The sequence below is a fragment of the Microtus pennsylvanicus genome, chromosome 17 (genome assembly GCF_037038515.1).
Source record: "Microtus pennsylvanicus isolate mMicPen1 chromosome 17, mMicPen1.hap1, whole genome shotgun sequence".
Classification (NCBI taxonomy): Eukaryota; Metazoa; Chordata; class Mammalia; order Rodentia; family Cricetidae; genus Microtus; species Microtus pennsylvanicus.
Genome location: NC_134595.1, coordinates 16332132 through 16357071, shown reverse-complemented (window position 1 = coordinate 16357071; position 24940 = coordinate 16332132). Strand labels below are relative to the sequence as shown.

General features: G+C 40.2%; 1 protein-coding gene across 1 annotated transcript in view; it reads right to left on the bottom strand.

The window, feature by feature from the left end:
- Vapa (VAMP associated protein A) overlaps window positions 1-24021 on the bottom strand; it is a 34554-nt gene extending 10533 nt beyond the window's left edge. The window contains exons 1-4 of the mRNA XM_075951186.1: window positions 23706-24021; window positions 5076-5228; window positions 3361-3464; window positions 2653-2733 (exon numbers count right to left, since the gene is read on the bottom strand). Coding sequence (XP_075807301.1) covers window positions 2653-2733; window positions 3361-3464; window positions 5076-5228; window positions 23706-23784 — 417 coding nt within the window. The 5' untranslated portion in view covers window positions 23785-24021. The remainder of the gene's footprint in view (window positions 1-2652; window positions 2734-3360; window positions 3465-5075; window positions 5229-23705) is intronic.
- Window positions 24022-24940: the final 919 nt, after the last annotated feature.

Sequence of the window (24940 nt, the reverse complement as noted above, 5' to 3'; positions counted from 1 at the left end):
AAAATATATTTTTTTAAAAAACTGTAACTAAGCCAGTCATGGTAACAGACATCTTTAATTAATCACAACAGGCCAGTCTGGTCTACATAGACAGGACTGCCAGGGCTATGTAGGACTATGTAGAGACCCTGTCTTTAAAAAAAAAAAGGCAATGAAAGAGACTGGGCCATTTAACCTGCCTTCAGAAGCTGTGATTAAATACTGATGTAGGGTGAACACTAGTCTTTTGTAGGTAGAGAACAAGTTAGCTACCCCAGGTGAAAGTCACTTAACTTAAATGCTGCACTTTGCCAAAAAACATCTACAACGACCACCAAAAACATCTACAACCACCAAAAACAAATCTAAATTCGATCAAGCTTCTAGGATCCAACTTCCAGTAACAAATATTAAACAACGAAACTACGTGACACAAGAATGTTATCATACAAACCTACTGTGTCTCAGCAGTTAAGAGCAGTTGCTGCTCTTACACAGGACTGAAGATCAGACCAATATTAAGTAGTTCACAACTGCCTATAATTCTAGCTCCAGGGGATCCAGCACTCTGTTCTGATCCACACCCCAAAGTACATGGCAAACACATACACAAATAAAAACCTTTAAATAAAAAAACCTGGCATGCAGCAAAGCACAGACAAATCCAGTTCATTTATTACTTTTAGAGTAAAGCAAAAGGAAGCCACTAAGTTAAAGAAATAAATCATCTGTATTACTTGGATTTCCTTTTCATCTCAATTCAAACAAACTACAAAAAAAAAATATTTTAATGACATTTGAAGGACAAATCTGAATGCTGCCTGGATAGTTTAATGAATGTGAATACATTAAAATTTAAAGACATAATAACATCGAAATATTAGAACTCTTCAGTAGGCCTTTAAGTCTTCAGAGAAATACACATGTTAATGAATAAAATTAAATGTCTAAGATGGGCCTTAATATTATACATAAAGCCAGGAATGGTGGTACCCTTTTGATGCCAGCACAGGGAAGCTGAGACAGAAGAAATTACCAATTCTCTAGGCTACAAAAAGGACAAGTAAAATCTAAGTGTTTATGACCTATCAATTATAAAAAGCTGGGCATGAATTCATTGTGTATACCCTCACCAGTGTATGTCATATTTTCTGCCTAATGCCTAGTTTTTCAAAACAGAAAACAAAAAACTCTATAGCAGATGTTCCAATTTCAGGGTCCCCAGTGCTTTCTTCCATGGCTGTGGGCTGGCTTCTCTTGTATGTCCATATGCCTGCTCTTCCTCATGGTCTGGAAAACAGGCTCTAGGCCTATCAATTCCTTGCTGGTTTTTAAAGCAGTAAGAACCTCTCTAAGCTCTAACTTCCTCAGATTGAATTTTTCACTCTTAACTTGTTCAATAGAGAGTATAGTGAAAGCCTAAAGAAAAGATAAACAGATCTGTGTTTAGTAAACTATTATAAAGATAATGGTTAGAAGTCTCAAGTAAAATAAGATCCAAATGTAATTTTAAAGTAATGTCAATCCAGATAAGCATTACCTTTTCTGTTGTTAAATACAAAGGACAATGGAGGCTATTAACATTGTTTGAGCCAACACAAAAGAAAAAAAGGAAACTAATATTAAAAAGCACACACCACACTTTTTACTCTTGGCAATTATAACTCAGATTCACTTTAAAAGGTTGTGTTGAAAATTCAGTGAGTTTATTTGTTCAATACCTAATTAACATTCAAAAGCATCTTCATTTCAGCTTTTTAAAATATGGTTTACTTTTGAACAGAGCAAATATGTTACCAACCAGATCAAAGCAAGAGTCAAGTCAGACTAAAAACCATATTATATTAACCCACATTATTTTATATTTTAAAACACATAAAAACACTCTCTCCTATAAACTACAGGAAAAATTCAAATCCACAGAACTGAAGAGATGGCTCAGTGATTTACAGCCCTGGCTGCTCCTCCACAAGACCTGGGTTCCATCCCCAGCACACACCAACACAGAAGCCAGGGGTCATCTGTAACCCCTGTTCCAAAGGGTCCTACGCCCTCTTGTGATCTCAGAGGGCTTCAGGACACAAGTGGTGCAGAGACATATATTAAGACAAAACAACCACCCACATATAAGATTCTTAAACCAGAAAGAAGACAGGAATAAGGGAACCACGGCCACCCAACAGATCCCAAGCCACTGGTCTGGTTTTACTAAACACATCTATCCCTAAGGTCCAAAAACTTGACTGCTGAATACTAATCAATAAACAACAACAAACCATTTGCTAAAAATTAAAATTGACTTTGATCAAAAACAAAAATACTCAAAATACTTGGTAAAGGCTAAACTGGAAAAAAAAACCACCTATCCCCATAAATTGTATTTTATCCCAAGAATGCTGATACAGTTACTCAGAGGTTCTAATCTAATCTTTCTTAATTATTTTTCTGTATGCATCTTATTTTAAAAAAATAAGATTTGAGAGCATTGCCAGATTTCTTTCTCCCCACCCTAAAATGTGGACCTAACAAATATTTATTTCTTCTTAGCCAAATAAAATACTATAAAACTCAAACTACATTATCAAGATTTTTTAAACTTAAATCTCATTAGACTCGTCACCCTCTGTCCAAAATAGGACTTTGATAATCAACTACCTGATGGTTTTTACTTACCAGTTTATCATTTTCATTCGGCATTTCAAATACACATCTCAATTTAGAATCCATTAATTCATCAGGTTTTGCCTCTTTCCACTTAAAAAGAAAAGAGAAAGAGAGAAAAAAAAAACAACAGAAACCAACATGAGAGAGGACTGTGGCAAGGAGGTTTTTACCTGAAGGGACAGCTGAAGCCTGAGCACGGTAGCTCAGAGCACTATGCTCAGCTAGGGTACTCACCAACTGTTGCAATCATCTACCCATGTCACTGCACCTTTAGAAATTGCAGACCTACCATCACCATCAACTAAAGTGACACTGGCCCTGAGCCCATGAGCTGGCTCTGAAGGCAAAGGCAGCTGCTGCCAACACTGATGACCTAAGTTCAATCCTAAGAACCCGTTGTAGAATGAGAGAACCAACTCCACCAAGCTGCCCTCTGACCCCCACATGCCCCCCTCAAACACCCAATTAAACAAACAATGTAATGAGAAAAATGGCAATGATATTAGCAATAACTGACTTTCTTCTTCGTGTTAGCATTTCTAAATGTTTCTAAGAAAGCAGTAATTCAAGACTTTTTCATTCTTTAAATCAAATTTTGTTCTGAACAGACTAACATATTTAATTTTTAGCAAAGAAATCAGGATTTCTAAGAGCTAAACAAAACCCAAAGTCTGAACTATTAAACCCAAAAAAAAATTTCTGTACTTCTACACTTACCACAGCTTCCATATCTGAAATATTTGGTGGAGCAAAAATTGTCTGTACCATGAACTTATGTTTACTCTTTTCATTTGGATCATAATCAAAGGGCTGTAGCATTACTAAATAAAAAGAAAAGACACATTATCTTTGACATTTTATCTCCTATTACCTCAGTAACACAAATTTAAAGAAAATCAAGATGTGTTCAAAAACTCAAAATGTTATTTTACTCATTCAAGATGTACAATCAACTCTATTACCTTCAATTATTATTAAATTCATTTTTGTGTTGATTTTAGTTTAGACAACTGAGACACTGTTCTAATATATAATTTGGTTTTCTAGACTCGATTTTAAACAATTACTCAAGGGTGTATTTTGTTTAGATCTAATTTTAAAAAAACAAAGGAAACCAAGACTTCTTGATGTTTAGACTTTATTCTAAGATCCCAACAGCATTCACTTTTTATTCCTATAGATCTGAGCAGCCTACAAAAGTTTTAAGGCTGTGAGTTCAATCAAGATGCTAAATCTATGTAACACAAATCCAGGATCGGAGATAATAGATTAGTAACTATTACAAATGTATATGGCATCTTTGTAGTGAGGGCTTACTTCTAAATATTTCCAATGGGACTTATATAATTTGATATTTTAATACTCTATGTGTTTGAATGTAAGAGCTGTAGGGTTATCTTAAAGTTTTCAGAGTATTATCAGTAGTCACTAGGGATTTTAATATATGTTTCTATGCCATGCTCCCCCAAAGATCTGACATGACAAATAGAGAATCATGTGTTTTCCTGCTCCCTCTATAATTAGCAGAAGTTGAGAACTATTGTTTCCGCCCCCCTCAAAAGAAAAAGAAAAAGAAAAAAGAAAGATGCATTGTTTAAAAAAGAAGTCTGTGTGAAGTCTGAGGCTCTCTCACAAGTAAGCTACACGGAGCCACACACATCCTCAGACTTGCTGCCTATTTCACAACATGATAGATGTTGTTAAGCAGTACTGTCTCTTTAGAAGGGCTGCCTGGAAAAAGAATGAATAGCTTATAGAAGACATTTTCGATAAGACCGGCAGACCCATGTATGGAACAAACCACTGTAAGCAACACACAAAGGACGAACAGCAGTGCAGTCTTCAAGCTGAGACACCACTAGCATCCACTAGCATTTACACTGAAAGGCATCAAGACTCATCTGACTTTATAAGGAGGTCAAAACTGGTATACATTTTTAAGCAAAAGACTGAATACACTTCTGTAGTTGCATGGAACATGACTTAACAGCAAAACAGTGCTATTTTCAAAGATAAACTAGTAAGAACAAAGACTATGGTGGTGAGCTATAGAAATAAACAGATGTGAAGTTTTAAATTAACAATAATTAATCATATACCAAACACAAATGAGTGAAAGTTTCAGTAAATTTTTTGTATGGCAAGATATCCAAAGAACAGCTGGGCAGTGGTGGCACACGCCTTTAATCCCAGCACTCAGGAGGCAGAGGCAAGCAAGTCTCTGTGAGTTTGAAGCCAGCCTGGTCTACAAGCGCTAGTTCAGGACAGGCTCCAAAGCTACAGAGAAACCCTGTCTCAAAAAACCAAAAGTATTCAAAGAACACCATTAAGCAAAAACTGAAGCCAAATAATAAACAGATGAAAACACTATAAAAGTCATGAAATGTCAATATTCAAAACTGCAAAAGTGCAGGGCATGAACTGCTTGCTACCTGAAACAGTCACAATTGACCCTGGGTCAATAATTCCACTGTTGGGCCGCACACAGTACCGGCGAGGTGCTGTAGTCTTCACTTTGAAACACACTTTTCTATCCGATGGATTTCGCAATTTAAGATTTGTAGTGACTACATCTGTGAAGGGGCCTGTAAGGTTTAAAAGAAGAGAAAAAAATTAAAACTGGATTCACAAGAAAAGCAGAACTCAAGATTAAATTAGTATAATCTCAACCCCATTTTCTATAGAAAACAAGAATGTTCTCTCTTCAAAATAATAAATCTAAGCATAAGTTTATGATTTTAGTTCTTTAACTTTAATTATGTTTACTTATCACATTTGTGTGTTGTACATAAGAACAGTGCATGCCACAGTGCCTGTGTGAAGATCAGAAGACGTTTTGGGGTTGGTGCTCTCCTCCCATTTGTGGGTACCAGAAACTAAACTCAGGTACTCAGACTCAGCAACAAGCACCTCCACCCAAGAGCCACCCTGTTAGCTATAATTCTATTCTTACGGTGTTCATGCCACATGACCCAAAGAGTTCCCCAGCAGTCTGCACCAGCACCAACCATAAGGCCAACAGTAAAGTTTCTGTTCTTAAGCTTCTCGATTCTCACTCCACACACTCACATACTTCTTAAGTACCTATGAACAGTGTGTCACATCTATCTAGATACAAAGTTTTTGTCTTAGAGCTTTGGTTCTGTAGCTCAACAAAATGGCAAGGACATAGAACTCAAAAAGCTATATCCAGCTCTACCTAACCAATTTATCCTCATTTTTAAAAATAAGCTATGAGATGTGACAATAAACCTATTTACTTTAGGCTGAAAAACCAAGACAAACAGATTTTACAGTCTACTTTACACAGCAAGAATTTCTTACTGATTTGAAGGTAGAAAACTAAAAGCAAGTCAAATAGAAAACAATAAACCTATACCATTTAACTACTCAATTTTAAACGGTCTTTTGAAAATCAATTTTATTTTTGCTGTTATTTGCCAAGAACTATTATAAAATCTTACCTATTTTTGTTTAAATCTTTTTCATTTACTTATTTGTGTTCAGAGTGTATGTTTACAAAGATTGAACATCAATCAGTCTCCAAGCTTTACAGCAAGCTCCCTTAAACACTGAGTCACCTTCTTCTGACCCTGTTCATTTAAATCTTAAACAAAAATCTTGTTCTTTTTTAAAACTTTGGAATCCAGATTGAGAAAATTCTCCAACCATGTCCAATAAAGTTGTTTAATTGAATGTTGGGAAACTGTGTAAGACAAAAAGACTTACAGAAAAGCAAGAAGCATTCATTAAAGATTGCAAGAGAGAACAAACAGGTCTGCCTAATGCTTAACACGAGAAAAGAAACTACTTAACAAAAGTGGGGTAATTTAAAAAGTGCTTGGTTCAACCTTGAGTTTTATTCTTAAGTCCTTGTTTAACTATATATAAGCTATTCGTTCATTCTGCAGACTACCTTACACCCTTGTTGCTCCCCAATTATCTTTTTGAAAAGCAGATGATTTAACATCTCTACGATACAATTAACCAAGATAAAAGGGAGGACCTCCAACCTGTCCACTTTACTAGAAATAAATACAACTCAAACAAATGAAGCAAGGAGTTCCCTCCTCACTAGTCTCAATGCCCAGGACAGTAACAGAGCTTGCAGTGTGGTAGACCTCTACAGCTGACCCTTCTGATCAGCTTGCAGATAATTTTAAAAATAACTATCTATTTTCAATCAACAAACTTCTAAGAACTGTATGTATTCTGAAAAGAGTACTTAATATATTATCCAATAGGGATTATATATTCTAAACACAAAAATGCAAAGATGAAATGACACATCAATAGGACAAAGAATCTCTCCAAAACAAAATGCTTAGACATGTTAACCCTATGAAAAGAATGCCATAAATCCTGTCAGAAGACAGGTAAACTGGAGATTCTTTATTCCACTGTGTCCTGGGCAAGCCTCAGTCTAAGCCTGCTGTTTCTTGAGATTAAAGAGTACTGATAACCATGAGCAAAATAGTCAAACTTTATGACTAACAAAGACTCTGCTGCTTGGTTCAAACTAGCACGTGGTCCACATTTTTAAGCCATAGAATCCTTTGAAATCTGATGAAAGCTATAACCTATCCCAAAAGCATGCATAGGCATACATCCACAAAAACTTAACACTGAATTCATAAGCTAGAATTCACAGGTGCTATTATCACCCTAATACCAGACATTCTGACACACACTCACATGCTTAAACACCACAAGCACACACACACACACACACACACACAGAGAGAGAGAGACAGAGAGAGAGAGAGAGAGAGAGAGAGAGAGAGAGAGAGACAGAGAGACAGAGAGACAGAGAGACAGAGAGAGAAATCCCTTCACACCGTCTCAGAAAGAGAGGTTATATAAACTGAAGGTTGCTACGAAGTACAAACAAAATCTTTTACCTAAAGACACAAAATATTTTCCCTTGGCATTATAGCTGAATGGTCCAACTGGGAGTCAGGGTATAGAATGACAAACAATCTGCAATACCATTAAGTCCCACAGAATCTATTCCACTGAACTTTCAAATGTTTATCCTGCTATTATTGGGGTTTTGAATGTCCCCCAAAGGCCTACTCCCCAGAGCGACAAACTGGGAGGGGATAGACTCTTTCATTGGCTGAGGAGATATATAGATCCCTTTAGAGGATGTTAAGACCCAACTATTTCAGGCTAATTTGCTTCCATAACATTCTATGAGAAATTCCAACCACAATGTGTTATTTACCTGGTCACATTGTTCTCTAGTCTATGTCTTAAACTTGACATAGACAATATTATTAACAATTAATAGACTATTATTTCAAAATAAAACACAAATACAGAAAAAAATCTCTTTCAAGGATGACTTTGTAAAAAAAGAGTTTTTTCAGCACTAAAAAGTGAAGGTCACCATTACAAAACTTACTCTATCAACAGCAATGTCATGCTTAAGTTACCAATGCAACTCGTGTTCATGAACATATGAATCATATGAACTATACACATTTTCCTTTACATAATATTTGCAAAAAAATTTTGAAAAATCTGGTCATTATGTAACCTTTAGAAAAATTAAACAGTGACAACATTGAGCAATTTATGTTAAGAAATGAATGTTTATATGTAGGCAGTTTCTAAAACACCCCCATAAATAAATCCGTCATATATCCCAAGTGAATAGCGTAAATTTAGGAAACAATTACTGAACGAGCCCATTCTAAGTTCACCTAATGGTAAAGAATGCTCAGTAGCAATCACAGTTCACTGTGTGATATGTATTTCCTTTCTCAAAGTGAGAAATCAGTTCACAGTGAAAAGCATTCTATTAAAACACACACACACGTTGTATGTACATTAAACATACGACGCTTTCACAGATTTCTATTTTTATTGTGGGTGGAAAACAATCTTTATCTTGTAACTATATAAGCTGTCCTTGAAGCAGCTGTCACATTCTCTACCGCCCTCAGTGCCAGTGTCTTAAGCCAAAATGGATATAAGTCCAGGTGTAAATTGGAAAAACTTTGAAACTGAGATTGCAATTATTGTTTCTTTAAAGTAGTGTAAGAAATCCTCCCAGAGCTAGAGAGATGACTCTATAGTTTACTTGTTGTGAGTCTGGCATAAATCCTAGCACAGGGGAGACAAAAGCAGGCAGATCTCTGTTGAGTTTGAGGGCAGCCTGGTAGACATAGTTATAAGGCTGTCAGAGCTGTAAAGAAACCCTATCTCAAAAAACAAACATGGTTGCTCTTGCAGAGGACCCAGGGTTCAGCTCCCAGCAACCACACAGTGGGGGACCCAGTGAATGCCCTCTCTTCTGACCACCAGGCACACATATGGTACACATACAAACACTAGCATTTAAGGAATTCTAACTATGGTTCTAAAAATTAAGCTAAAAATAGAACCATTCTAAGTTTTAAAAACTTCATCCATCCCCAATGATGTGAATTACTGATAATTTTTTTCAATTGTCAAGCTAAGTTCAGCTGCATAGAACCAACCAGAGCTAGAAAGCACTTTGCTTCCTCCTTTACTTTGACAATTTTCATAAAGAACCTGAAATAATACACCACTCACATACATATACAGACTGGATTCCATCAAAACTGTGCTGTGTTTTAGACATTTTCTATGCAACCCTTTGGGCACAATTGGTCTTCAGAGTCTCCAGCATTTCTTTTCTTTCTTCTTTTTTTTTTTTTTTTTTGGTTTTTCGAGACAGGGTTTGGAGCCTGTCCTGGAACTAGCTCTGTAGACCAGGCTGGTCTCGAACTCACAGAGATCCGCCTGCCTCTGCCTCCTGAGTGCTGGGATCAAAGGCGTGCGCCACCACCGCCTGGCTTTCTGCATGTATAGGAATACATGTAAAATCCTTTCAAGAAATAGTCCTTTCTTTTCCATCTTCCTCTCGAAGAGGCAACTTCGCTTCTGCCTCTCTCCCCACTTCTCTGCTTCCCCCCTTCTCTGTCTCTTTCTCCTCTTCTCTCTCTCTCTCTCCACCCCCTCTCTCTGTCCCCCCCTTCACCCTTCCTCCTCCATAACCCCCTGAATAAACATTCAACCTCACCCTGCAAAAAAAAGAAAAAGAAATAGTCCTATGAGATAATTGTCTGGTCCTTCCTGAGGACCAGATATTCTGCAACTAGGGTCAGGTAAATTTCCATGCAGCACACCATGAAAGATTAAGATTCTCTAAGCTAAGGGTTTCTCAGCTCCATGCAAAGCCACTCTATAGATAGCTTCAATTTGAAGCCCTTTGTCACCCACCTTGGAACCTGGGGTGACTAAGGGAAAACACCACAATTACAGAAGCTCTTACAGTGCCATGAACAAGTACTCCAATTCAGTTCTTTTCAAGTCTTCTAATATCCATAAAACTGTAGCAAGCAAAATCTTCAGTCTTTTCACAATCGTTTGACAAAGTCTCAGTTCTCCACTATGGTACAGACTATATTAGTGGCTTCTACATAACAGCACAAAGTTCAATACCAAAAAATAAGGGAATCATGGCTGATTATACAATTCATATGAAATGAAATACAATCCATACATATTTTGTGGTATTTCACATTTTTCTAGTATGTGTATGCCTTCTCCCATTCATTCTATTACATCATAACCTCCCAAAGAAACATTTAATTCACTGCAGACTAAACTGAAGATATTGATATTAACAAGCTTTGAGTCTCTGAGCTACTCAATAAATATCTGATGAATTACCAGATACCAGAAATATTGCTAACAGTCAATTTTTAAACAAGAAATCATAAAAGACAAAAGTATACATGTTTTACTTCAAACATGTAACTCTTGGTCTTCATAAATCATTCTAGCTTTACATTTTTTGCTCCTTGACAGTACTATACCTTTAATGTACTTTTAGCAGAATAGAAAAGGTAAAAAAATCCTTATAGGAGGGCTGATATTCTCAATGTGAATATATAAATAAAAGTGAGGTCTTTTCCAGTATCGTTTCACAGGTTTTGTCCTATCAAACTATAAGCAACACTGGCTAAACAGTTTCCTAAGCCAGAGATGATGGTTCACACCTTTAATCTCAACACTCAGGAGGAAGGAGGATCTGAGTTTAAGGTTAGCCGTCTACATATTTTTTTTTTCTTTTTTTTTTTTTTTTTTTTTTTTTTTTTTAGATTTATTTATTTATTAAGTATACAGGCCAGAAGAGGGCACCAGATCTCATCACAGGTGGCTGTGAGCCACCATGTGGTTGCTGGGAATTGAACTCAGGACCTTTGGTAGAGCAGGCAGTGCTCTCAACCACTGAGCCATCTCTCCAGCCCCCCCGTCTACATATTGAATTCAAGGATAACCAGGGCTATGTAAGAGACCCTATCGCCTCCCCCTCCAAAAAAAAAAAAAAGGTGGAGAGGTGGAGGTCAAACCAGGTCTGATTCTAGAGCCTCAACTATACTTTATTTCCATCATATATACTTCTGAAGCATTAAAGCTGTCAAGTTAGCATTATATATTTATTTCCTTTGGCCCCATAGGTTTACCTCCAAGAAAGCTCTAAACATGCTCATTGCAAATTTCTTTCAATTTTAACTTTATTTTATGTATATTTTGACTGTGTGTACGTCTATGTTTGCCTGGTTCCTGGGAAGGCAAGAAGAAGGTGTTAGATACCCTGGAAATGCTGTTAGATTGCTATAAACTGCCACATGGAATAGAACCCAGGTTTTTTGGAAGAGCAACAAGTGCTTTTAACTGCTGAGCCATGTCTCTAGACCCTATAATTTTTTTTTTTTTTTTGGAGACAGGGTTTCTCTGTGGTTTTGGAGCCTGTCCTGGAACTAGCTCTTGTAGACCAGGCTGGCCTCAAACTCAGAGATCCCCCTGTCTCTGCCTCCCGAGTGCTGGGATTAATGGCGTGCACCACCACTGCCCGGCTTGACGCTACAAATTTCTTAAGCAAAAAAGTTACCCTAACTTATTTACCTGTTTATACGGTGCTGAAATATCATGAAGACTATTTCCATTTCTTTCGCTGCTACATCTCCAACAGTTACAATGCCTGAATCAAAGTTACTGGTAAGCACTACTGTATAAATACTATTGTTCAAATAAACTGTTCCATTTTCTAGAAATACAAAATGAGTTTTCTTAGGATTTATTTTTATTTAAGTATTTTATGTATATGGGTATCTTGTCTGCATGTGCATCTGCACACCAAAAAAGGGCATGGGATCCATCATGACTAGTTGTGGGCTGCCATGTGTGTGCGGGAAATTGAACTCAGGACCCCTGGAAGGGCGGCTAGTGCTCTTATCTACTAAGCCACCTCTCCAGCCCCAAAATGACTTCTATCTCCATTCAGAAAGGTTTAGTTAAAACACTAAAAAATAATCTTTTGTAAAATTTCAAGTATGAATCTTGAGATTAGTGCTAAACCAAGACTTCATAATTTGAAGTCTCTAAAATTTTAAAGTTTTAATTATTTGCACTGTTTGCTGTACTAATTTTCCATACTGCATTATATAACAGTTTACAAATATTTTATGAGAAACTCACCAAAATACACTAATACACAGGCAGTAGACAGTATGTGGTCACTGGAGAGAGGGAAGAGAGGGAAGACAACAGGTCTGCCCACACAGTATGTTAAACTCATCGTTAAAAGTTACCAATGAGCCGGGCGGTGGTGGCGCACGCCTTTAATCCCAGCACTCGGGAGGCAGAGGCAGGCGGATCTCTGTGAGTTCGAGACCAGCCTGGTCTACAAGAGCTAGTTCCAGGACAGGCTCCAAAACCAGAGAAACCCTGTCTCGAAAAAAACCAAAAAAAAAAAAAGTTACCAATGAGCAGGAATCATGTCTACTAATTTTTAAACCACTTTCCAATACTACAGTGTTATTATAGGCATATAAAGTCCCATTTGTCACCTTCACAAAAGAAAGCAGTTTTAATTAAAAGTTAAAAACAATAATTCTTTTCATTGTTCTCAAAAACTTTTGGTGAGTTCTCAAAAACTTGAGACTAGTTTCTGTTATTGGTATATTATAGCTTTTTAAAAACATAATATAGAATACTGAATTAATGGTTTAAAATCTAAAGCCATTTATTAACTAGGTGACTGATCCCCCCCAAAACAATCTAAGCTCTATTAATGAAACTATCTCTAAGGTTCCTCTCATTCTCTAAAATTAAATGACATTATGATCACCTTATTAAAGTTGTCTTCTCAATGGTAAATAAGATAGCAGATGGTAAATCAATTATAAAAACATTTGGGATTGTTTTGTAAGATTCTAACATACTATGTATGCAGTTTCTGTGATAGTTATTAGTTTTGTTCTAGATCTCTGTTTTTTGGTTTTAGTTTTGTTAATGTCTTTTTATTGGATTTCATATTTAGCCCAGGATAACCTCAAACACACACATACACACACACACACACACACACACACACACACACACACACACACACACACACACACAAAGTCGGGGGTGGGGACAACACACTGGTTCAAACCAGTTTCCCAGAAATTGTAAAGATCCAAACATATTTAAGGAAAAAACAGAACAAATATCTGTTTTAAAGAGTTCACTATCCAAGAGGAAGGCAATCTGGTGGTGTATGGGAAATGAGTAGGGCTACCATCACAGCCAAAATTACATCCAAGAAAAAAAGCAAGCACCATAAAAACCTCCTTGCCTTCTAAACTAACTGCCTTCTGTATGCACTGGACCAAATCTGTCACTTATCTCTAAGTGGATAACATCTTTAACTGTATAGTTTATCTACCTTCACCTGTGTCTCAGTCATTGGTATATAGAAAAGCAAGCCTTCCAGTGGCCAGCTACGTATTTCCCCTTTGCCATTGAAATTGCTTATTTAGGCCTCCCACAACTCCCAAAGGGAACTGGTTCTAGAACCACACTGATAACCAAAACCTGTGGGTGCTCACATTATATAAAACGCCAAATATTTTTTACACATAACCTATATGCAGCCCACCACTATTCGTTAAAGTATATCTAGATTACAATATCAAATACAAGGTTAATACTATGCCATTGTTGTTAGAAGCTAGCAATAATAACAAAAGAAGTCTATACATGGTCAATACAGACTTTTTAAAAAAAATACCTTTCTTTAATGGTTGCTTGAATTTCAAGGTGTGGAATCTGTGAACATAGTGTCAACTGTCTTTTCAGGTGTGATTCTGTTCTTGTCAGTAATTTGTTTTGTTTTTTTGAGACAGGATCTCTTCTGTCTGTAGAGATGGCTGTCCTGGAACTCAATTTGTAAACCAGGCTGGCCTTGAACTAAGATTCGCCTGCCTCTGCCTCATGAGTGCTGAAATTAAAAACATGTGCCACCACTGCCCAGCTAGCTATTTCTTTTCTTTTCTTTCTTTTTTTTTTTTTTTTTTTTTTTTGGTTTTTCGAGATAGGGTTTCTCTGTGGCTTTGGAACCTGTCCTGGAACTAGCTCTGTAGACCAGGCTGGTCTCGAACTCACAGAGATCCGCCTGCCTCTAGCTATTTCTTTTAAAAATCCTAAAACAGTGACCCACTGAACCAATCCACACTATCTGAAGAGGAAAGACCTTAAACCTACTTGTTTAATCCTATGTGCAAGAGCAATTCTCAGAGAAATGAGTATCACCAAATACATCTAATAAAATTCTCACAAGAAGCCAGATGGTGGTGGCGCACACCTTTAATCCCAGCATTTGGGAGGCAGAGGCAGGCGGATCTCTGTGAGTCTGAGGCCAGCCTGGTCTACAAGAGCTAGTTCTAGGATAGCCTCCAAATCTATGGAGAAACACTGTCTTGAAAAAAAAAATTCTCACAAGTCAGGAACTGATGGCAACATTATTTGTATACAGCAAATTTTATCATTTGCAAATTTGTTACAGATTAGGTTTTATTAAATTGTGTGCAGTGATACATGTGTACTGGTGCCACAGTGCAAAGGTAGGGTCAGAGGACAATTTGAGAAAGTATGTTCTTTCCTTCCTCTATGGGTCCTGCGATCAAATTCAAGATTGTCAGGTACAGAGACAAGTGTCTCTACTCACGGAGCCATCCTGTCAACCCTTTTAAAATACAACTGTAAAGCAGTGCTTCATGTGTCAATCTAAACCAAAGATTCTCCCAAGATCAATGAACTTTTTGGAAGCAGAATTGCAATGGGAACACTTTTAACATTACAGCATGTAGCAGTAGTCTGTAGTCAAGCTTTCTCAGTAAGGGAAGTTTTAAAATTATAGGTGATTGCATCGCTTTGAAGCAATACTAGCCAATAAGGACCAATATACAAATGGTAATAGTCCAAAGTGTCTATGGCAGCTAGACATTGAATAAACACCCTTACAGAAGTTACTTTCTGTGGAAGGGTTACTGTGGCCTTTGTGTAAGCGTGGATCTGGCAATCTTTGGTGATAGGTCATAAAGCATAGTCATTCCTTTATATTTCTTTGTTTTGTTATCAAATCTTGACAAAAGTCATTCCCTTTTGAGTTTAACTTTCACAGATATTACACCACAATCTTTATACACATTTCCTGTAAAACTGTAGAAATAATTAAGATATAAATGAGAGAAAGAAAAATCCATACGGAACAAATGAAAATCTTTTTTCAATCGGAGATCAATTTGATCTCCCAAAGGTATCAAATTGAATAAATCATTTAAGTTATTTTCATTATAACCACTAAATATTCACTGCAGCAATCTCAGAAAACAAAAATACAAAAAACAAGACAACACTAATCCCAATAGAATGAAATACTGAGAACATTCTTATTTCTATATGTTACAATAAATGGATCGTATTTATGTACCTTTTCAACTAAAGGATAAGACTGTCACCAGTTTATCACTACAAGCAGAACAACACATTTTGCCATAGATATTGAAATCCATGGCTAATCAAGCCTTTAATCAAATACAAAACTTACAGAAAATACATTAAGACATCTAGATAGGCAACATTCTGTCGACAACAGAATAAGATAAGGTCTTTTCAACAAATCAATGGTAGGTTTAAGGAACAGAAAAGACAGAGGAAAACATTACTTAAGATTAAAACAAATACATTGCACACAGCAATCCAACGCCATGCACATGCATATTTAAAGAAACAACTAAAAGCAGCACAATTGGGAAATTTTCAGATTGACTATTAAACACTATTAAAGATTTACTGTTGGGTTTTAAGTAAGAGTAGTATCATGATAAGCAAAGAAAATGTTCCCTTTTGTTGTTAGAAATACAATCTCTCAAGTAACAAGAAACAAAATGTAGGTTGTAGAATATTTGTTTTAAAGGTACTTAGGCAAGTACTAAAGAATATCTCGGTGACAGAATGCTTGCCTCGTATGCATAAAGCCTGCGATTTAATTCCAGTACACATCCCCCAAAAGGAAACAAAAATATGCAAATTATATTAATGATATGCTTAATTATTAAGCCACATTTTTAAAAACAGCATACAATGTAGTAATGCTTGAAAAGATCTGCCTACCTCTGCGTCCCTCACAAGTGCTGGGATTAAAGGTGTGCACCACCACCACCACCAGGCAGATTTTCCCAATGTTTTACATACATGTCCCTTCTTACCCATGAAGGATAGGTCCCAAACACCCCTCCTCTAATAGATGCCTAAAATCAAATCCAGTTATCAAGTTGTATAATTTAATGCATTTTTTTCATTTTATCACATATCATTACTACACACTTTTGCCATTTGAGGTACAACAGCAAAACGGAGAACAATTCCTTTTCCTTCTTCACATTCTTATTGTAGATCTTTGCTACAACATCAGCAGAGAATTTTTTTTCCTTCTTTATTTTCTTGGAGACTGTAGCTTTGGACCTGTCCTGAAACTAGCTCTTGTAGACCAGGCTGGCCTCCGAACTCACAGAGATCTGTTTGCCTCTGCTTCCCAAGTGCTGGGATTAAAGGTGTGCACCACTAGCGCCTGGCTAGAATTTCTTTCCTTCCTAGTAGGCTTAGAACTTTGCACTTAAAGGAAACACTGGCTTCTCTTGGGCATATCCAGGCATACTGAAATTTTCAGTATCATTGTTGGTATTTTTAAGGCCATTTATCTTTTTAAAGATTTATTTATTGGGGCTGGAGAGATGGCTCAGCTGTTAAGAGCACTGACTGCTCTTCCAAAGGTCCTGAGTTCAATTCCCAGCAACCACATGGTAGCTCATAACCATCTGTAATGAGGTCTGGTGCCCTCTTCTGGGCTGCAGGCATATAGGCAGACAGAATATTGTATACATAATAAATAAATTAAAAAAAAAAGATTTATTTATTTATTTATTTGGTATACAACATTCTGTCTCCATGTATGCCCGCACGCCAGAGGGCTCCAGATCTCAGTACAGATGGTTGTCAGCCACCATGTGGATGCTGGGAATCAAACTCAGGACCTCTGGAAGAGCAGCCAGTGCTCTTAACCACTGAGCCATCTCTCCAGCCCTTTTAAGGCCATTTATAAGTAAAAATAAAGTAAGGGTAACTTGAAAACAAATGTGATACCAACAATCTGGCAAGAAAATGTCTAAGTAACTGGTTGGTGGGCAGACTTGCAGTATGGAAATAACTGGTCCAACAGATAGTCAGGTCCTTGGCAAGAAGGAACACGACAAAGCTAGATTTTATCCTCCAACTCAGAAGGACACAAACTTAAACTTATAAAATATTTGTATCTAAAAAATTTCCCTATTTTGGGACCACAGTTGATCACAAAGCACAGATAGCAAAACTTACAAATACAGGGGGTGGGGGGCTCTTGTGTTTTTTCTACTTGATTAACTTTTAGGGGACTTTTTTATATTTTTAATTGTGTGTGTGCATGTGTTCAGGTACACATGTGCAAGCATGTGGAAGCAAAAGAATAAAAACTTAGGTGTCATTAGGAACACCACCCACTTCCTCTGAGACAGTCTTTCATTGGCCTGTACCTTACCAACTCAGCAGGATGACTGGCCAGCAAACCCCCAGGGATCCTCCTGTCTGTCTTTTCCATGCTAGGCTTAGAAGCACAAGCCACCACAACTCCCTTTTACCTGGGTGCTGGGAATCCAAGCTCAGGCTCCCATGCTTGCAAGGCAAGCACTTCACTGAGTCATCTTCCTTGCCTCCCACCTCTTTTTTTCTGAGACTGTTTCATGTAGCCCAGACTAATTCCAACTCCAGATTCTCTTGCTTCCTTCCACCTTACAAGTGCCAGGATTATAAAACTATGCCACCAATGCCAACAAGCCAGGCTAAATGACTTTCTGATACTTACATGTAGTCACAAATCTTCAAAAGCCCCCCAAAATCCTACTCTACCGAAAGTACAAAAATTGAACAATCATAGTCAAGTCTTTACAAGTATGTGCACCAGGCAGGTGAAAAATGCAATTGCAAAGGAGCCCAAGATTTTAACAGAATTGCAATTACGGGTGAAATTATCTTCCAAAAGTTCAATTAATCCATATCTACATACACTTACAGAACCAAACGCCCACTTGGGACACCTCCTCATTAGTTTTAAACATACACATCACACCAGTAAAGCATGGTCTTCTTCCTCCTACCCTTCTCCCATATACCCTAAAGAAAATGTTATCAGCCCACATCCAGAGTCAATGTTCTTAGTTCAGTGAACAGTACCACCATCCTTCCATTTTATGCACTCCATCAAAGAAACCACACCTTCTCTCTCAGTGCACACATCTATTTTGACCTTTCATTATTTCTAACATCAATGGCCATCTCATTTCTAATACCAATTTGCATGGCTACCATTAATATGGTACGCTAGCCCACCTATACAGCTGCCCCCCCCCAAAAAAATTAAAATACACACTTTAAGCCGGACGGTGGTGGCGCACGCCTTTAATCCCAGCACTCAGGAGACAGAGGCAGGCGGAGCTCTGTGAGTTCGAGACCAGCCTGGTCTACAGAGCTAGTTCCAGGACAGGCTCCAAAGCCACAGAGAAACTCTATCTCGGAAAAACAAAAAACAAAAAAAAAAAAAACTTAAAATCCCTCAGTAGCCTAGGATCAAAAACAAAACTGCCCCCCAGAACGCTTTTAGCTCACTATCAGTGCTCCCTCCAATCACAGCATACTGTATCTACATTTTCCTTTCTTCCTCTAAGTTAGTGGTTCTCAACCTTCCTTTGACCTTGCTGTGACCCTTTAATGCAGTTCCTCATGTTGCAACCCACAACCATAAAATTATTCTCATTGCTACTTCATAACTGATTTTGTTATTGCTATGAAGTGTAATATAAATAGTTTTTGAAGCAGAGGTTTGCCAAAGGAGTCACGACCTGTGCACAGGTTGAGAAATGCTGCTCTAGGTAACTTCTACTTACTCTTGGAATCTCAGTTCCCAATTGTCAAAGGCTTCCCTACATTTCATTCATCTAAAAACTGGGATCTTACCCGTTAGAACTGCCCCCACAAAAAATAAGGGCTGTTTATAATTGTGGCTCCAACACCTACTCCTGACAAATTTATGACTGTATTAATTCCAAAAATAACAAGTTCACAAGCAGAGATGCATGAAAGAAATAGCATCAACAGAGGTAAAACTATGTAGGTCAATTGGGAAGAAAAGATATCAACAGAATTACCCAGCATTGGACCCTGTATGCCAAGCAAGATATTCCCACTGGTGCAAAAGCAGCGTGACTAATATGGGGGTAACCAATCAGTTTCTAATTGTATTAGAAATCTGATCCACACAGGAAAGATGGATACTATAAGCCTGGTCAAAAGTCCACTGCTGGGGAGATCCTGGACCCTACGTATAACTTCCTACTGTTGACTAACTAAACACTCAAGTTGTTGATCTGTCTTCTAAACATTCATCTTTATACCCATAATTCCTGATTAACCTTTATCAGAGAAGCTTCTTTTTGTAATGAACAATAAGGTCTCAGAACCAGCCAACTGCTAAGAATACTGGCAGGGAGTGCTCAGTCCTAAATGGGCTACACTCCCCTCAAGGATTAGAGAATATCTAAGAAGAAGTGAAAAGAATATAAGAACACAAGAGCAGGGGACAGAAAAGAGTGCTATGAGATACTGTCTTCTGGGGACATGGCAAGGCCATTTGCACCTCTAAATTCACAGCAGCTGAGGTTATCTACACAAAACTGCACATGGTCAAGTCAGTTGATTTTGTTGTTGTTGTTGTTTTTCCGAGACAGGGTTTCTCTGTGTAGCTTTGAAGCCTGTCCTGGAACTAGCTCTTGGAGACCAGGCTGGCCTCGAACTCATGGAGATCCACATGCCTCTGCCTCCCAAGTGCGGAGATTAAAGGTGTGTGCCACCACCGCCCAGCTAGTTGACTATTGAGTCAAGTTTTTGGTTTTTTTGTTCGTTTGTTTTTTAGGGGAAGAGATGAGGCAGCTAATAAGCTCCCATGGACAGCCTCACACCAATACTCATGGGATAGCACTAAATTGATTCAGCAGACTATCTTTTAAGGTAGTGATAGCCTAGGGAGATGGCTGAGCAGCTAAAGAGCACTTACTGCTAAAGAACCTGCACACACACACACACACCAGGCAGCTCACCACAACCACCTGTAATTCCAGTTTTCAGGGAATCCTACACCTCCAGCTTCCAACGGCACCTGCATTCATGTGCACATAGCCACATGAAGACACACACTTACCAATACAAAAAAATAAAATAATTTTTTAAAAGGACATGAAGGTGGGAAGGGATACATGAGGGGAGGTTAGGTGGAATAGAACACAGAATGATCAAGACATATTGTGTGTGTAAATTTGTCAAAGAATTAAGTGGTATGTTGTTGTTTTTAATCTTAAGAAGTGGTTGGAGAGATGGCTCAATGGTTGAGAACACTGGCTGCTTTCCTGATTATTCAGGTTCAACTCCCAGAACCCACATGGCAGCAATGATGCCCTCTTCTGACCTTCGCAGGCACCCAGCAACCAAGCAGTGCACTTAGTACATGCAGTAAAAAACTCAAAGAAAATAAAAATAAATCTTTTTAAAAAAAAAAGATTCAAAAGAATTTTTAAAAATTCAAGATCCTTGGTTAAACTGGGAGTTCAAAGCTGGCCTGGGCTATCAAAGAAATCCTGTCTCAGATAGGGGAACCTGCTAGGTGACAGTGACACCACAGGTCTCTCCTTCATCAGGTACTACTATCATGAGCTACCTTCAACACAATGATTTTAGTCTGTTTTTCCTTTCCCCTGACCATTAGGAAGAATACACTCCGAATTGTTTTAACATTTGCAAAACTTTCTCCTCCAAACTTCCCTTCAATACTGCTAGAAAAATACAGCTATGAAAAAACAATAAACAAATTTTGTAATATATTAAATTTGAAGGACAAAAAGGTTTTTCCATGAACTACCTAATTTCAGATCTAAACTCCTGGTTAGATTGCTGGTATAGTTAGATAGAACCATAAGTATCTTTTTATGAACAAAAGCATCAAAATGTATGCTTTAGAATTCACTCTACAGCCATAAAAAGATTTCTGCATATTGCTAAAATTTTTAACTAAAAAATGGAGATACACAAAACTACATCTACTTTTCCAAAATTGTGCAAAGTAAGTCATATCAAGTCATTATTCATGTTAAAGGAAAACCATCAATCTCAGAATGGTTGAATGAGTCACTCCTAAAGGAACCACCCCAACACAAATGTTTAATCCAAATAATTCAAATAAACCTAGCAAATAATCAGAGAATTTTTCAAGAAAAAAAGTATAAACAACCTACACTTAAATGAAAACTAGTTAAAAAAATCAATTAAATAATTTTTGTATGGTCAACCAAAAGACCATACACACTGCGGATTCTTCTTAATCACCCTACTTAGTGTAGAGCTATTCATTTAAAGACAGAGGTTTCCATTGTACCAAATTATCTGTGACTAACAAAGTAACATTAAGGAGGAAAGCATCAAACCCCAAATGTCAAACTCCTACTTCAATCCTCTTCTGTTCTATCATCTCCCTTTCGCCCACCTTTACACAAGTCTTTGAACAACTGGCCATTTGAGTGTATGTATCGGGTGTTCTCACCTCGGTATTTACCACTCCCTTTGCATAACTTTCCCCAGTTGCTTCAAAAGAACCTTTTCCCTTAAAGCTTCCTACAGAGAAAAAGCTTTTCCTCAGACAGACTATACTGTCTCCACGATGCCATTTGTGTGCCTTGGTCTCCCGCACTAGACTTGGGATCACTATTTTGATAACACAAGAAGAACCTGTTGTATAAACACAGCTGTAATTATTTAACATCAAAAATAAATGAAATGCGTGGATACAGCACAATGCATATTTCTTCTAATTTTTAAAACCTGTCTCATAAAAAGCTTTTCACACAGGCTATGCAGTAATTTCCTCTTAAACTGTCAAAGGGGAAAAGCAAACTACACCGAGTATCATAAAGATTTATATTAAATCACTTCAACTAACGATGGCTACTTTAGTACAAATACCTGAAGGACTTTTCTGCACATCCCCATCTAATCCCCCTCCAAAAACCCAGGCAACACAGAAATTTGCTACAGCAAAATATCTGAGGTTCTGAGACCCTATCTAGTGTCTCCCCATGTAGCCCAGGCTTGTTTCAAACTTTCCGTGGTTCCTGGCCTGGCTTGGCTTCCAAAACGCCAGGATTCTAAGAGTAGTTCACCAACCACAGTTTCAAAGATATTAGAGCTGCCTTAAAAAAAAAAAAAAATCACACTCTTGTCTAATAAGGAGTCCTACACGTTTCCATTCAGGGAAACGTGTAAATGCACTGAACACCTGAGGAGCAGCACTACTAGCAAAATACCAAAATGTTTATAAGTCCTAAGACTATTTAAAACACAATTTTTTGAAAAATACTTCAAACTATTTTTAAATTGTTCCCACAGGGACAATTCAGCCAGCAATTTTCATTCGGACTCAATCTTACACAATCATGGATTTACTTCTTTTAATACTGGAATTGCTATGCAACCTAAGGGAAAGTGTTCTCATCACAATTCCTAAAATTTTAAAGCCCAAGGTATTAACTTTCAAAGGGGGTCTCATTTTAAAGAGAAGGAGGAGCAGGTCTTTTTAAAGCCCCACTTTCTATCGGGATTCCTTAAAAATTAGTAAGTTGTTCTGCTTAAACTTTTCTTCCCAAGCGTACCCTACACCCTACACACGGAGACGGCGAAGGGCCCTGGATCTGAGCAAGGCTCGCCAAGCCAGCGATCCTCCCAAGCACAGCCCGTGCTCCAAAGTCAACAGTTCCAGAGCGGTGTGGCACCTTATCAGCTTTCTCAAGGTATGCTGGGAAACCGTAAACGTTAAGTGAGCCACAAACACTGAGAATTAATTCCTCAGCAAAAAAGGCTGCGATCCCCCAGGGCTACGAGCAGACAGCAGGTCCTCTGTACCCAGGGACGAGCCCAAGTGACACAGGGGACCCACTACCACCAACCTACAACCTTCCACTCCCCCAGCTGACGCACGGCTTTCTGCCGCGCGCTTGGGGCCCTGCCAACACTCGGGGTCAGTCCCAGCCAGCCACCGCCGGGCCTCCCGGCTCTCCGGAGCCCCGTACCTGACAGGGGGAGACTCCGGGCGAGGCCCGTGACAGCCCCACCCGGCCCTGAGCGCCTCGCCCCTGGGGCCGCGCCTGCCCGCGGCCACCACCGGCCCCGCAGACCCCGCCGCGCCACGGCCCGACGCTCCGGGTCCCGGCAGGCGCCCGCGGGGTCCCGAGCACGCCGCGGCCGCCCCAGGGCAAGGACGCAGTGCGGGCCAGCAGACGGGCGAGCAAGGTGCGGGCGGGCTCCCGCGGCGCCCCCGCGGGCCGCAAGATGGCGGCAGCGCCGGGTTGAGCCCTCCGCGGCGCCCGGCTGGCTCCTTCCCCTCCCCTCCGCGGCCCGAGCAGCCGGGCAGCGGCGGGCGGCAAGGCGCGGGCCGAGGGACGCAGCGGGGCCGCGGTCCCGACGCTAGGCGCGGGCGTGGGGGAAGGGAGCGCGGCCCGTCCCGGCCTTGCCGCCGCCCGCCCTCCGGCCCCATTCCCCGCTCGGGCGCGTCCTAGGCGGCTTACCTTTGAATTTGAGGTCTGAGGGTGGGTCGAGGACCAGGATCTGCTCGTGCTTCGCCATGGCCCCGGAGGCGGACGCCATCGGAGACAGCGCAGAGCGGGGGCGCGCCCGCGGCGGCGGTTCGCTGGCGGGGGCGTGGGGAGGAGGGAGGACGACGGTGGCGGCGCCGGCTCGGCGGAGCTCTAGAACGGGGCCAGGCTCACGAGTCCCGAAGCTCCGCGCCTGCTGCTCGGCCGCGGGATCCGGGGGCCTCCTGTCGGGTCAGCAGCTCCGGGTGTCACAACTGACTCAACCCCACACCAGCCGCCGCGGACACGCGCACTGCGATCCTCGGCTCCCCACGTGACCGGCCCGACGTGCCGACGTGCGCGCCTCCGCGGCCCGGAGCCCTCGTGCCGGCCCCGCCCTCCGGGCCTAACCGGGCTAAAAACGCTGAGCTAGTGCGCCTGCGCACCGCCGGCCGGGCTGCGGCTCCCGGCGCCGCGCCGCTGTCTATCGCTCAGGAGCGAGCCTGGGATGGGGGCGGGAGGGCAGAGAGGGCGGAGCGGGGCTCTCTGCGGGAGATGCGGTGCGCAGCGCTGGGTCTCCCGGAGCTGCGGGTGCAGAGCTGGAGCGCCTGCCGCGGTGCTGCCTCGCGGCGTTCCAAGTGGAATTCCGAACGGAAGCGGGTCAAGAAGTGCCGGGTACCTCGACTCCCAGCATGCTCCGTGCGGGCGGGGCCTCCGCGGGGGCTGCCGGGAGCCGGGAAGGAGACCGCGGTCCGTTGGAGGCGAGTGGGTGGGGCCGCTGACACGGCTTTTGGCTGGCCGAGGGCGTCTCGCCTGCCCTGGAAAAGAAAAGAGTTTTTTTTTTTTTCTTTCTTTTTTTTTTTTTTTCGGCTGCCTTGGAGGCCCGTGTCCCAGAAATAGAGGCTGCCCTATGGGAGAGCCACAGGGCGTGTCCGTCTGGTCGGCTCGGGATTCCTTCCGCCGTCTGCCGTGGCGCGCTCTGTTCTCCCTGGTGTTCTAAGGCTGCCTCCTCCCAAATCTCCCTCCCACCCAAGCAAAAACAGACTAGGCAACACACCTCGCTCAAAAGCAAATGGGTTCCAGGGGAAATGTGTGCCAGACGCATGTAATCAGGCTAGCAACGAATGTCCGGTCCTACAGCGTGGAATTCACGTGCTGGGTCTACAACTCATTTCAAACCCAAGCCAAATAAATCTGCCACGTTCTCCTGCTAGGAATTCATTTTATCA